Source organism: Dermacentor andersoni, chromosome 10, assembly GCF_023375885.2.
Source record: "Dermacentor andersoni chromosome 10, qqDerAnde1_hic_scaffold, whole genome shotgun sequence".
In the NCBI taxonomy this organism is placed as follows: Eukaryota; Metazoa; Arthropoda; class Arachnida; order Ixodida; family Ixodidae; genus Dermacentor; species Dermacentor andersoni.
The window spans coordinates 40,820,035-40,833,000 of record NC_092823.1 but is presented as its reverse complement, the minus strand read 5'-3'; the positions used below and the strand labels follow the sequence as shown (position 1 = coordinate 40,833,000).

At 46.4% G+C, this 12,966-nt stretch overlaps 1 protein-coding gene across 1 annotated transcript in view; it reads left to right on the top strand.

Annotated features, from left to right (window-relative positions):
* LOC129381944 (venom metalloproteinase antarease-like TtrivMP_A) overlaps positions 1-11,357 on the top strand; it is a 66,681-nt gene extending 55,324 nt beyond the window's left edge. The window contains exons 12-14 of the mRNA XM_055065223.1: positions 2,764-2,917; positions 10,621-10,731; positions 11,228-11,357. Of these exons, the coding sequence (XP_054921198.1) occupies positions 2,764-2,917; positions 10,621-10,731; positions 11,228-11,278 (316 nt within the window). The 3' untranslated portion in view covers positions 11,279-11,357. The remainder of the gene's footprint in view (positions 1-2,763; positions 2,918-10,620; positions 10,732-11,227) is intronic.
* Positions 11,358-12,966: the final 1,609 nt, after the last annotated feature.

Below are 12,966 nucleotides of genomic sequence, written 5' to 3'. Positions count from 1 at the left end.
AACATTTCCCAACTATAGTTGTGAAAGTATCGTTCCGAAGGAGAACTAGGAGAGAGAGAGAGAGAGAGACAACTTCATGTAGTCGCCTGCAGAACGACACCATGACTAAATGGCGCCGTGACGCGGGCCCTGGCGTCTTCTCAGCGGGTGGTCTCTACTCAACTCCAGCGCGTGTTACTCCCGCGGTCGGTCGCCCTGAGGGGCAACGTCCCGTCGGTTTCGCTCGGCCTTTGTCTTTCAAGAGCCGCCGAGACCTGCTGGACGGCCCAGGTTTGGCTTTCGCGGTCGTAGCATTCCGCTGCAGCCGCGAGTCGCGGCGGAATCGTTGTACTTGTCGTAGCCTCATTGGGGAACTTGGTGCAATCCCATAGGATGTGCGTCAGGGTGGCCCTCTCCCGCTGGCACACGCGGCACACATCACTCACGTATAATTTAGGGTATAGATGAGTCATTAACACTGGGGTGGGTAAAGAACCAGTTTGCAATTGTCTGCACTAGGAGCAAACGCCGTGATCACCACGGTCAGACGACTACTGACAGGAACGTAACACATGCATACAAAAAATATTACACCATAACGCAACGATATGTTTCCAACAAACATATCTTTTTAAAGGCATCACTGTCCCTCTGAGTGAATAAAGAAAAGGGGGGAAGAGAGATGACCGCCTGCTTTCACCATGCAAGAAATGGGAGGTGGAACTCAGCCTTGAGGTTGGTGGGGATTAATCGCTTCCTCGTAGCGCTAGTGGGTGAGTTCATGGGGACTAAGTGTCTGCACAATTATATAGGTACGTGCTACCATTTCCTGTATCTGGATGTAACTTGCTGGCCACAGGTCGGGCGTAGTATAGTACAGGAAAAATAGGGAAATGAGACGGCGGGAATCGCAGCGCTAGAATGTCTAGGTTTCTCGTGACATGCAAATGAAAAAAGAATGGAAGATTGTTAAAGTATTTAAAGAAATCTTTAAAAAAGAAAAGAAAAAAAGATAACAATGAAAGAATGCGGATATCCGTTTGCCAGTGAGTATATGCGTGCGCAATGTGAACAAATTGATGCAGAGAAAAGTAACATCTTTTTTCCTCTCTTATGCCATTTGCAAACTAATGCTAGACTATTGGGAGATTGATCTGAGTGTGTCATTGATTCCGTTGATGCACTTCGAACGCGTTATAAATTCATAAATGATATAACACTCACAAGCTATCCTGAAGCGTGGGTATGCAATGCAGACTGTCGAATGGTGAACTTAAGCGCTTCAAAGGGCTCCTACATATGTAACATGTCTTTAGAGCGGGATCTTAGGTTTCTATTTTACGTCCATGTTCTGACTATTATACCCTGTGCGGGAAAAAGTATCTGTCTCTCCAATCTATAGATGACATTACAAGTGGCCGAGTCAAAGTCGCCTAGTTTTCGATGAGGTTTTGTTCATTTGCAAACAGGCTGTCTATCGTCGTTTACTGCAGGGCACGCACCCTCTACAAATTTCAGAATTCATTAAAAAACGTCAATATGTATTTATTGGTAGCTGCCGCTGCATGAAATTTTTTCAGAAGATTCGGAAATAACTTCGCTCATTTTGTGACGTTCTATTATTGTGTCCCAATATGTTCGAGGTATCGAGTTTGTTTTAGGTATCGAAGACAAAAATTCTAGGACGAGATTAACTGTATGTGGATCTGAGTGAGGAGGCCTGTTGCTGTATAAAAATGTACCGCGTTCTTGTTTCTTGCTTCATTCTTGTGACTCCTGAATGACCAACAACGGGTAATTGTGACGGGCTGCGTCCGTGCTCAAACGCTTGCAGTATGACGTACACTTCTTTTCCTTTGTGCATATGTGCCTGAATTTCGGATCTTGACTATAGGGAATCAATGTTATGCAAATTCGTACGTGGTTAGCGTTAAAGTAGAAGTGCGTAGAGTTGTGCTTCAAAGGGTTAAAACAGAGAGCAGTGTAGCTTTTCCGTGTCCCGTATTGATCAGAATTTCTCATTGTTGAAACGTTGCAAGGTAGACGGCTATATGCCCAGGGGTTTTTCTTGCCTCCGTAAGATCAAAAATGCCACGCCTTCATATCATGCTCTTGCACTGCAAAGGTTTTCTTCCCGCTTCTAGCATCAGTATTGTAGCTTTCTTATAAATTCAATATTCCACCTCAAACTTATTTTAGATAAACGTTTTGTTGGCTAAACAGACGTTTTGGTGCTGATCGCAACAGAGTTCACAAAAATATTCTTGCTAACTGAGTCTGAGCTCCGATTACCTTGGCGCCTAATGTTCCGCACTCTCATTAAGAAAACCACTATATAATAAATCTAAGCGAGGCCTCGCCACTTGTTAAGCAGGCAAACTGTGGTTGTGCTTTTATCATGTGGCCACCAGTGAACCCTACGCTGAATCTTCTAATGATGCGTCTACCACATCGAAGCAAAGCCTCAGCACACACATTATGCAAATGTATTAGGAATCTAAAGAAAGTCTTTGAAAAGCGTTTGCAGTTCCACGCTGCATATATTATGTAAGAATTTATGAGTACAACATACTAAGCCTACAAGTGATTTCCGCAAGCATTAGCAGTTCATGCTGATGTCACGCTACTTTTGAACGTGTTTTTTATCTAAAATATGTTCTTTTTCTAAGAGGCCCCCATAGAACTCAATATAATGTCATAGCTCCACAAAGCCAATATACACAATCTGCACTGTATTTCCCAGAATGAACGAATGCAATAATGATTTACGCGGTTTTGTCGCAGGAAGCTAAAACCGGAATGCATAGAGGTGAAGGCGAAGCAGAACTACCAGAAAGACCACAAGAAGTTCCCTGGCCAAACAATGCCCGAAGAGGTATTTTGCAGGTACATCATGAAAGAAAGCAAAGGAAGCCAAAACAAGGTGGTAGTGAAAAAGGTGAGCTACCGCAATGCACGGAAATTTTTCTTCCACAATGAAACTAATAAACACAGTAGTAAGAAGTTAACAAAATTTGTTGCTGGGCTAGTTGGCTTAAGGTGTGCTCACACATTACTAATAAAGAGGTCATTGTTACTCTGGTGAAATGTCTAGATTATTTCTGGAAGCCTTGCTTATTAGGTTTAAAAGATTTATAGCATACATTTTCTTTCCCATTCCTCCTCTCGCTCAGCAGCCCTCCTGCTATGCACTCCCGCTTTTTGTTTCGCGTGCCAGAGATTAGCTGAGCTTCGTTGGGAGCCATAAGCGTTCTGCTAATTCTAACTCACTCGCACTTATCCTTCAAGGCTTTTTAGGATTTCAAGACTTTCAAGGTTTCACAAGGGTTGTCTTTGAAAGTTTATCGCTGACAAGGTGACAAAAGGTTCCTTCCTGCAATAAACTCCAATTTACAGCGCAAGTTTTTATTATTTTCTTTTTTTTACGTGGAACGTCCTTCGCTCGGTCAAATGGGATCGCTTGCTAAACCACATGTAACGAATGTGTGTGATACTATCATTTTTTTTATTCTTTCGGCACCACACAACCCACGCACCTTACTTTGCTATCGTTGCGTAGATGTAAGGAATTATTATTCTATTAGGCTGTTAGGCTATCATTCTATTAGGCTATTAGACGTGGAACGTCCTTTGCCTGGTCAGCTGGGATGGCTTGCTAAACCGCATCTAACAAATTTATCAAATTCGAGTGAGTGAGGTGAACCGCACCGCCACACTTTTCTTCCCTACTCGTTTTAAGTGCTGTTCAAGCTTGTTAAAATGTCTAGTGTACCTAGCCACTTCCACGGTTGCCTGCTTACGTGATTACGTACGGTTCGGAACCACGGTGTTAGAACCATTTGGGAATAGTGTTACATAATGCTACCTACCGCGTTCAGTTGCACTCCGTTAGCTTTGCGCTGCTTTCTAGCATAAATTATTTATAGCTTTCTCCTTCCAGTCCGCCCAAGTCACGGCCGATAGCTCGCCCCTCGATGTAAGCCACAACTTGTTCTGGCAATCATTTATTGCACGGCTCTCTCCCCGCGCGAAGTGTACAAGCCGTGTTTGGCGAATGACACCCTGTGGGTCACAGACACGTTTGACATAGCTAATTGATAAGACATAACATTTCTGACTCGGTAGCCACTACGACTGGGACAGCTGGGTGCGTCAGTAAGGAGATGGACGTGCCCCCGTGTGCGCATGGCTCGTGGTCTCCGGGTCAGTGAGGCGAAGTACTCCACTATAATTTCTTTCCCTACTCCTTTTTAGTGTTGTTTGAGCTTGATGAAAATGTTCACTGTACCTAGCAGCTTTCATAGTTGCCTGCTTACGTGCTTACGTGCGGTGTGGAACCACGATACAAATCCATATATCATATATCCACTTGCCTATCTAAAACCCGTCTATGAAGGATAATTCAAGGGAATTTTTAGACATGTAGGATCGCCTGGGCTGGTATTCTGCACCATAAGGTGGCCTCGCCGCCTACAGGGTTATCTGACTGAGCTATCTAGATTGCCCGGTTGCTATAGTCAGAAGTTCAAATCCTCGGGTCTTTTTTAAGTGTTCCATTAGAAGTGTTCCATTTGCTGTCATGTGACTGAGACGGGGCGTGGAGCAGAGGTAGAACATCGGGCCTCTAATCTAAAATTCGTACGCTCAAATCGTCCTCCAGTACGCTACATCTCCATGCTTGGAGTGGCACCTTACATGGGCAGAAGATGAGAGTGCGGTAAAACCAAATTTGGAAGACCCACTAAGCTTCAACGATAGACACCCCGTCGCCAGAACAGGAATTGGCCTCTCTGGTGCAGTATTCGGTCACTCCCTCCAATATGACTCATTCGATCAACCAATGGCCCTCAGTCCGCAGCAGCTGCGGAGCACCTGGCGAAGGCGGTGGCCAGACCTGCAATGCACCAGAGATTGCAAAGAATCTCTGGAGCGGACAGGCCACCACTGGAAACTGAATCTGGCAACGTTCAACAAACGAACCCTCTTGATTGAAGCTAGCTTAGCAGTACTCCTTGCGGAACTATTAGGCATTGTGAGATATTATTGGCCTTAGTCAGATTGGAACTGGTGAGGCGTATGTAGTGTTGACAAACGGCCACGTCCTCTGCTGAAGAGGACTCCGAGATTAGAGGAGTTACAATCGGTCGGCCCAAGTGAACGGACGTGTCGTCGGCGCGCTCCGAAACCACCTACACGACGTGACCTTGCCCGACCGCCCTTGCCCGGGCCTCTTTCGCCGGGAGTCATATGGGAAGCGGCCTTCTCGTCGTTTCCCACGGAACGTCTGCTTCCCGGGACTGGGCACTAGGGGTTGTCTTCGCATCGGCTCCGTTCTGTCAGAGTGAAAATTGCCAATCGCTGGTATCTCGAGTGCCCACAACTGCATCAACGTCTTCTTACAGGTGAGTGCTCTCTACTGACCCCTCTTGAGGTTTTGGTGAGCACCATGGGGGACACTAGGCCCGAAAACCCGGCCCGTTGCGCCACTGGCGTGCTAGGCTTCGCGACGCAGCGCGACGCAACATCCCCTACTGTGGCTATCATGAAGGTTCAGGTGCAAGGTACGGACATGGTCCCGAGCCAGTATGACCCTCGGGATTGCACCTAATTCCTGGGAACCCAGGCGAACAACTGGGGAACCAGAAAAGCGACACACGATACACACACCGATCTGGCTGTGTGGGAGGCGCGGCGCCAGTCGCGGGAGACGCGGAAGACTGCCACAACTCCCGCTCTACAGAGCTCCTCGATGAAGCTATGCGCACTCTGTACAACTGGACAAAAGATCAAGCAATTGCCGGCTCATCCACCAGATGATTATAAATGTCGTCTTCCACTCCCAGAGAGGGCTTGAGCTGACCGCGCTCTAGCCGCGCTACCTCGTCACCACAGTCATGTAGGCCGCTGCACTGATTTACCCATCTACGCTGACACTTCGGATTCAACGCGTCAATAACACTTGCATAGTGTCTGCGGTGAATCAAGATGGCTCTCTCAAGCTCGTACAACTCCAGCACATTATCTTCAAGCAACTTGAGTATGCAATTGTGGCATATATTGTAACCCCTGATCGCTCAGCTAGGGGACTTATTAAGAACGCCTACTGGAAAGAATCGCTACAAGACCTTCCCACAGACTAGATCGCCCGCAACCCCCACGCAACTATACTAGACGCCCGACGGATGGGACTCACAGGTTCGATCTCATCACCTTTGGTCAAGCCATCGTCCCGCAATAAATTTTTTAAAGTGGACGACTGCATCTGTGAACGCCCTATGCACGAAGGGTCGAGACCTGCAGTAACTGCCGGATCATAGGCCACCGCATGGATATCTGTATCCAACCTAGGACGCTCAAGTGCCCCAGATGCGGCGAGTTACACCTAAAGGAGCCAACTCCAACATGCACTACCGTCTGCATCATTTGCTAGGGCCCGCACTTGTCCGAGACCCGGGAATGGAAACACCGCCTCTTCCCTAGGACAACCAAGCCCACCTCCAAATGCCAAGCGCGATTCCAGCGACCAGATGACCACCATTTACTGCACAGTGCAGGATCCGAACACCCGGAACCATCTTACCGCCAAGAAATATGGCGCTCCAAGAGCTCGGACCGACCGACATGGACCGACAGGCTGAAGACGCCCAACGTGACCACAAAACTATATAGCAAGCAGCAGCCTGCTTACCCCGCACCGCCGTGACCACATGCTTCGGGCCCTGTGTGGGGAGGTAAGCCGCCTCACAACACTCTTAACACACAACCCTGTTTCCCCCTCTTTCCCTCCCCAACATCGCTCCCCAGAACGAATCCACCCACTGTGGAGTCACCCAGCACACCCACCATACCCGCCTGATTTGCCCATAAAATGAAATGCACATCGGACTCGCTTGATGGTTACTTGGAATAGGACATGGAATCAAAATATCACGCTAAATTGGCAGCTCTGGAGGCACGCCTCCAAACCAAATTTACAGCACTTGCCGAGCAGCTATCTTCTCGCCTTGATCAGCAGATACACTTTTCACACGCCCAAGTGTAACTCTCGAACATGCTTTTACGCAATTTGAAACGCACCTTCAGAGGCTAGAGACAAATGCCAGCTCTTCACATGAGGGGTCCCCTACCTCCATCCTACACCCACCTAATATTCTTATCCCACTTCACTACCACCACGAGAAGCTATCCTCGCCCTATTCATGCTCCAATATGACGGGCCGGGATAACTCTATTCACCTATCACTAATCCAATGGAACTGCCACGGCTTTCGGGGTAAACGCGCCGCTGCAACTCTTAATACCTACCCTACCTGCCATACCTCAGCTTATTTTCTTACAGGACACAAAACATTAAGTCAAAATTCCCAGTTATCATGCGGTAGACTCAGACACCATTAGCACCCCTCCTCGGATGTTCACACTGATACGTCGCTCTTTTACCTACCGAGAACACAAAATAACCTCCTCCACCACGTATCATACCCACAAAACGTAACACACCTCCGATCTTTATTGCCAACGTTTACCACACCCCACGCCAGGCCATGACCACTCTCGAAGCGGTAATCCAGAAAACTCATCGCATCGCGGGCCGAAATCCCCTACTCCATGGAGATGACCTTAACTCTCAGCATACAGGGTGGGGTTATCGGTACACCACAGCACGGGGTCGCAGGCTTTGGTCTACCATCCAAGACCTGCGCTTCACCATACCTAACAACTTTAACACTCCAACCCGAATCGGCAATAGTGTAACCATGTACACTAGCCCGGACCTTCTCTCAGCCGTTGCCTCAAAGGACTCTTGTCGGGACGTGAGCACCGCACACTTGGTAGCGACCATCGCATTATCGCCATGCAAATACCTCACACACAACGCAACCCTCGACTCCTCACCTACAATCCAATTAAATGGGATGCAATCCGGTCCGTACGCCGAGAACTCCGAGTCACCCCGATACAAGTAATTGGTCATTGGGTGACATCTCTCTTAAACGACATAACCGCACACACACAACACATTAACATGGCACCCGACACTCCCACACAGGACACACGCCTAGCACACTTCGGGGAGGCACACCACAACATCCTGGAGAGATGGAAACGACAGAATAAAGATAATAGAAAGTTAAACTGCTCACTGGCCACGCCACAGACACAAATCGCGGCACAAGCCGAGGTGCTGTGCCGTTCCAACTGAGGTCAAGGGCAACAGTAGATCTGGCAATCTCTCTACCAAGAAGGCATGGGAACTTCTGCCCCACCTTGTCGACCCTACACACTAGCGCACAACATCACAACACCATATTACATGCCTCATTCACAACTCCACGCTCTCCTCCGACACCCTTCGGGACCATCTCCAGACAAAACACACAGCACTCGGTACCTTCTCTCCTTCACCACCCTCCACAGGAGCCCCGAATGACGCCCTGGACACCGGAGCAAGAAGTCTGGAGCAAGAAGTCCGCATCGCCCTTCAAAATATCCGTACAAGCTCTGCACTAGGAAAGGACAGATTCACACACTCTATGCTCCGTAACCTGGATGATATATCGATCACGCAGATTACAGAATATTTAAATCAATGCTGTAGAAAAGGCACCCTACAACAGTCATGGCACTGTCCCGAAATTAGTTTCATCACCAAACCGAACATACCCCACGCCATATCAAATCTCTGCTCCATATCACTCACATCGTGTCTCGGGAAACTGCTCGAGCATGTTGCTCTAAACAAACTCAATCACCATATGCACGACCACAACCTATATCCGCACAGCATGGTGGGCTTCCGTCTCTGTCGCTCGGCCTTAGATGCCAGGCCATTCAAGCGAGGCACGTTATCTGTCATCCTTTCATTCCCGCTCATATTGAAGCAGGGGCCTTCATCCTGCAGTGGACATAAAGTAAGCTGATGATGATGATGACTAATGATGAGGAGTGTTTGCGAACGCAATCGAAGATGCTTTTCTGCAGTTCGCAAGTCAAACTACGAAGAATGTGATATAGAATGTCTATTCATCCTTTATTTATTTACATTTATTGATACAGACTGCTTCGAGTTCTGCTGTGAATTGCTTTATATAGCAGCAAGTCCTTTATGGCTCAGATTGCATCCTCGCTTCTGTTCTAGTGCTCCAGGATATCACTGGCCTGTGTTTGTATCGTATACCAAGGTTGCCAGAGATCGCTAACTGGAGTATTTGTCCTCCTGTAACTTAGACATGCCAGGATCACATTCCAATGGCAGCCTGTCCGGACCCAGAGATTCTAAACTCCTTCTGCTGCGTCACAGGTCTTACCTGGCGCAGTAGTCAGTTGCTTCACAGCTGCTGGGGACTGAGGGCCGGGGTTTGATTGTTGTATTCATATAGGAGGTTGTGGCCAAGTAGTGCACTAGGGTGGCCAATCCTGCTCTGGTGAGGGAGTGCGCACGTTGCCGGTTCTGGTCACCGGGATCAGGCCGCACTCCAGGCTTGCTTATGGAATTTTATCAGCACGCGGATTTATTTTTTTTAAATCCGGTGAAAAATTGCGCGGCAATGGGATTCGAATCGCGGTCCTCTTGCACGCGAGGCGGATGCTCCACTTCTACGCCACCGCTGGAATGCATGCTCACTGACCTGGACAGGCAAAGCAGAAGGGTGGGTCTAAAAATTAATCTGCAGAAAACTAAAGTAATGTTTAACATTTTCGGGGGGAGAGAACAGCAGTTTAAGATAGGTAGCGAGGCACTGGAAGTGCTAAGAGAACACATCTACTTAGGGTAGGTAATGACCGTGCATCCGGATCATGAGACTGAAGTAATGAGAAGAATAAGAATGGGCTGTGGTGCATTTGGCAGGCATTCTCAGGTCATGAACAGCAGGTTGCCATTATCCCTCAAAAAAAAGTGTATAACAGCTGTGTCTTACCAGTACTCACGTACGGGGCAGAAACCTGGAGGCTTACGTAAAGGCTTCTACTTAATTTGAAGACGACGCAACGACCTATGGAAAGAAGAATGATGGGTGCAACGTTAAGGGATAAGACAAGATCAGATTGGGTAAGGGAACAAACGCGAGATAATGACATCTTAGTTGAAATCAAGAAAACGAAATGGGCATATGGAGGACATGTAATGAAGAGGGAAGGTAACCGATGGTCATTAAGGGTTACGGACTGGATTCCGAGGGAAGGGAAGCGCAGCAGTGGGCGGAAGAAAATTAGGTGGGCAGATGAGATTAAGAAGTTTGCAGGGACGACATGGCCACAATTTGTACATGAACGGGGTAGCTGGAGAAGTATGGGAGAGGCCTTTGCCCTGCAGTGGGTGTTATGAGGCTGATGATGATGATGATGATGATGATGATGATACGTCTTATGTCGTATAATAGGTACGTTTTGAAATGTCTTACTCCCTGGCGCTTTTCATTCGGTACAAATGAGCACACTGAAAGACGTTTCCTTTTCTATCGTTGATCGGCCATTTCTCAATTAAATTTCTTGTAGGCACATTTATAGACCTTGAAGGAAGCATAAATGGGTGTCACCTGGATGCGTAATGACAGCATTAAGATCACTTAGCATCAATTATAATTTTCTAAGATATCACAATATGAGAAAGCTGTTATGTAACATTTCCTGTACTTTCAGATTCCCGAGCTTACCAGTCAGTGCAAAATTAAATGTTGCCTTACGGTTGACGGCCGTACCCACTGCCGAAGAAAAAAAATGCTTGCTGGCATGGCGTGTGGTGAAGGAAAGGTATGTAACCTCTGGCGAATTCTTTTTGGGGAATGCGTAGCAGCAAGCTAGTGTGGTTGGAAATAAATTGCTGCAAAGAGAACAAGTACGTCTTATATGTTTAGTAAACAGGACAGGCAACTGACATACGTGTACGATGGGAAATATAATGGGCTTGTAATATAAGTATCAGTTGTACAGGTTGCGAAAACAAAACTAACGTGACCGCTTATCTAGGAGAATTGTGAGAAGAAAATAATGACGTGTTAAACGCGAAACATATTTAGAGATTATTTATCTTGCAACCAATGGCAACTACAAGCAAATGCTTTTCAAGAATGGTATTTTTCAATCATAACCTAGCCACTAAAGTGTAATAATTCATCAACAACCTTTGTTCTAGTAATGTAAATAAATATACTGCAGTTTTTAAATAGCAGAGATATTATATACAAAGCAATTTTCACATTCAGTGGTGTAATCAGGCTTCGCCGTATTTTATTTCTTCCTTTTTCAGACGTGCAAAAGAGGTGTCTGTGGAGTCCACACTTGGGAACAGTTCAAGTGAATTTACGTCTTTCTGCTCTATGGGCTAGCACAAATTAAGTATAATTTTCCCAAGAAATAAAGCACTGGCATCAAATTCACCAGATTTTGCACCTTAACCAAATGCGCTTCACAGGTACCATGACCACGTGGGGGCCGCTAGCCACCCTGCAAAATTGTGAGCAATATATATAAAATCCAACTGACCTGCCATACATGTACCAAAAAATGGAGAAAACCACTACAAGGAGGTAACAGTATCGATGAATTACCCGTATGCATGCCGTGTTGTCAATTATCTTTTGTTTCAGAAAAAGAAGGCGATTAACGGTTTTCAGTGAGTCACCTCCATTTCGTATGTCACTCTCAATCCAGACCAACGCATCCGATTGGATCCGAGATATTGTCCACTTTACTAGCAATGCTTGTATGGCGATATTTCCAAGTAGAATGCAATTGATCTGCAGTATTTATTTTCGAACTAATCAAAGTAGAAATGTTGAGTTGAGTGCGCTTTATTGAATACAGTATTAGTTACAGTTTCATGCAAGCATGAATTTTCATTGACTGCTGCATATGCGGTCATCTCTGCAGGTTGTGAGTGAGGAACAACTGCTTCCAGCTGTCGCGTGTAACATGACAATCATAGCGTCACAACAAGAAAACAGCACGTTGCCAAATGGTGTGGTAATGCGATTGGTATATTTTGCCTAGTTTGGGCCCACTTCGAGGCTATCTATTTATCTACCTGCCTGGACAACTCCACAGCCTTTTTCGCTCACTACGGCTCTGCGCACATAGCAGTACGACGCTTCTTGACTTGCAGAATGCTGTCATGGTGATATATTGCAACAGCGACAAGAGTTATGTTCCCGGAAATTTGCTTTACGTTGTCAGTCCCGCACGTTCGTCTGGTCGGTGCCGTCTGCCCGTCCGTTCAGGTTTTGTTGACGACGAGCATTTTCGTCACCGACAACACACTGCTATTGCTCCTCTCATCGTCAAGACGCCTCGTTATCTTTAGATTCGCCATTGCAACTGCGTGAAGAAAAAAAGAACTTTTCTACAATCGCCTCCACTAAGATTTGAATCTACGTCAAGTAAGCAAAGTGCAGGTATATGTCGAGAGCACTAACCACTGAGCGATCTCCAAATTTTTTTTTCTCTTACAGCATGAAAAAATAAACGTTATTGGGCATGCAGTGCAAGGCTTTTCGCTGACGGACTGTGAGATTTGTTGTATCTGCCTATGCATATTGGCAGCCTGAACCAGGTATAACTCTAGTGGACAATAATTAAGTGCATCGAGTAGAGAATGCTATAGACGAGATGATGGTGTGTTTGCTTTAAATTTTCACTTCCCTTACTTGTGAAAACAGCGTCGGTGTCACATAAGAGTTGCGCGTGGGCATGATGGTGATGAGCCTCGAACACAGCAGACAACCATAGTGCAGGAAGCGACGAAAATGAAGCACTGTAGTGGGTGGAAAGCAACGTCGAAAAGAACGACTACATCAATGCCTTTCATAAAAACAACATTTTTAAAAAATGCTTACGAAATATTCTTTCATCTCTGTCTGATGCGCCTACAGAAGAAGAAACCACGATTATCTGTTCCGCTTTGGAAAGTTCTCAAAAGAAGGCTCAATTTGAGATTAGATCGAATAAAAGAAATTCTTACAGTCCTTGGTGGAATGAAGAATGTACTCG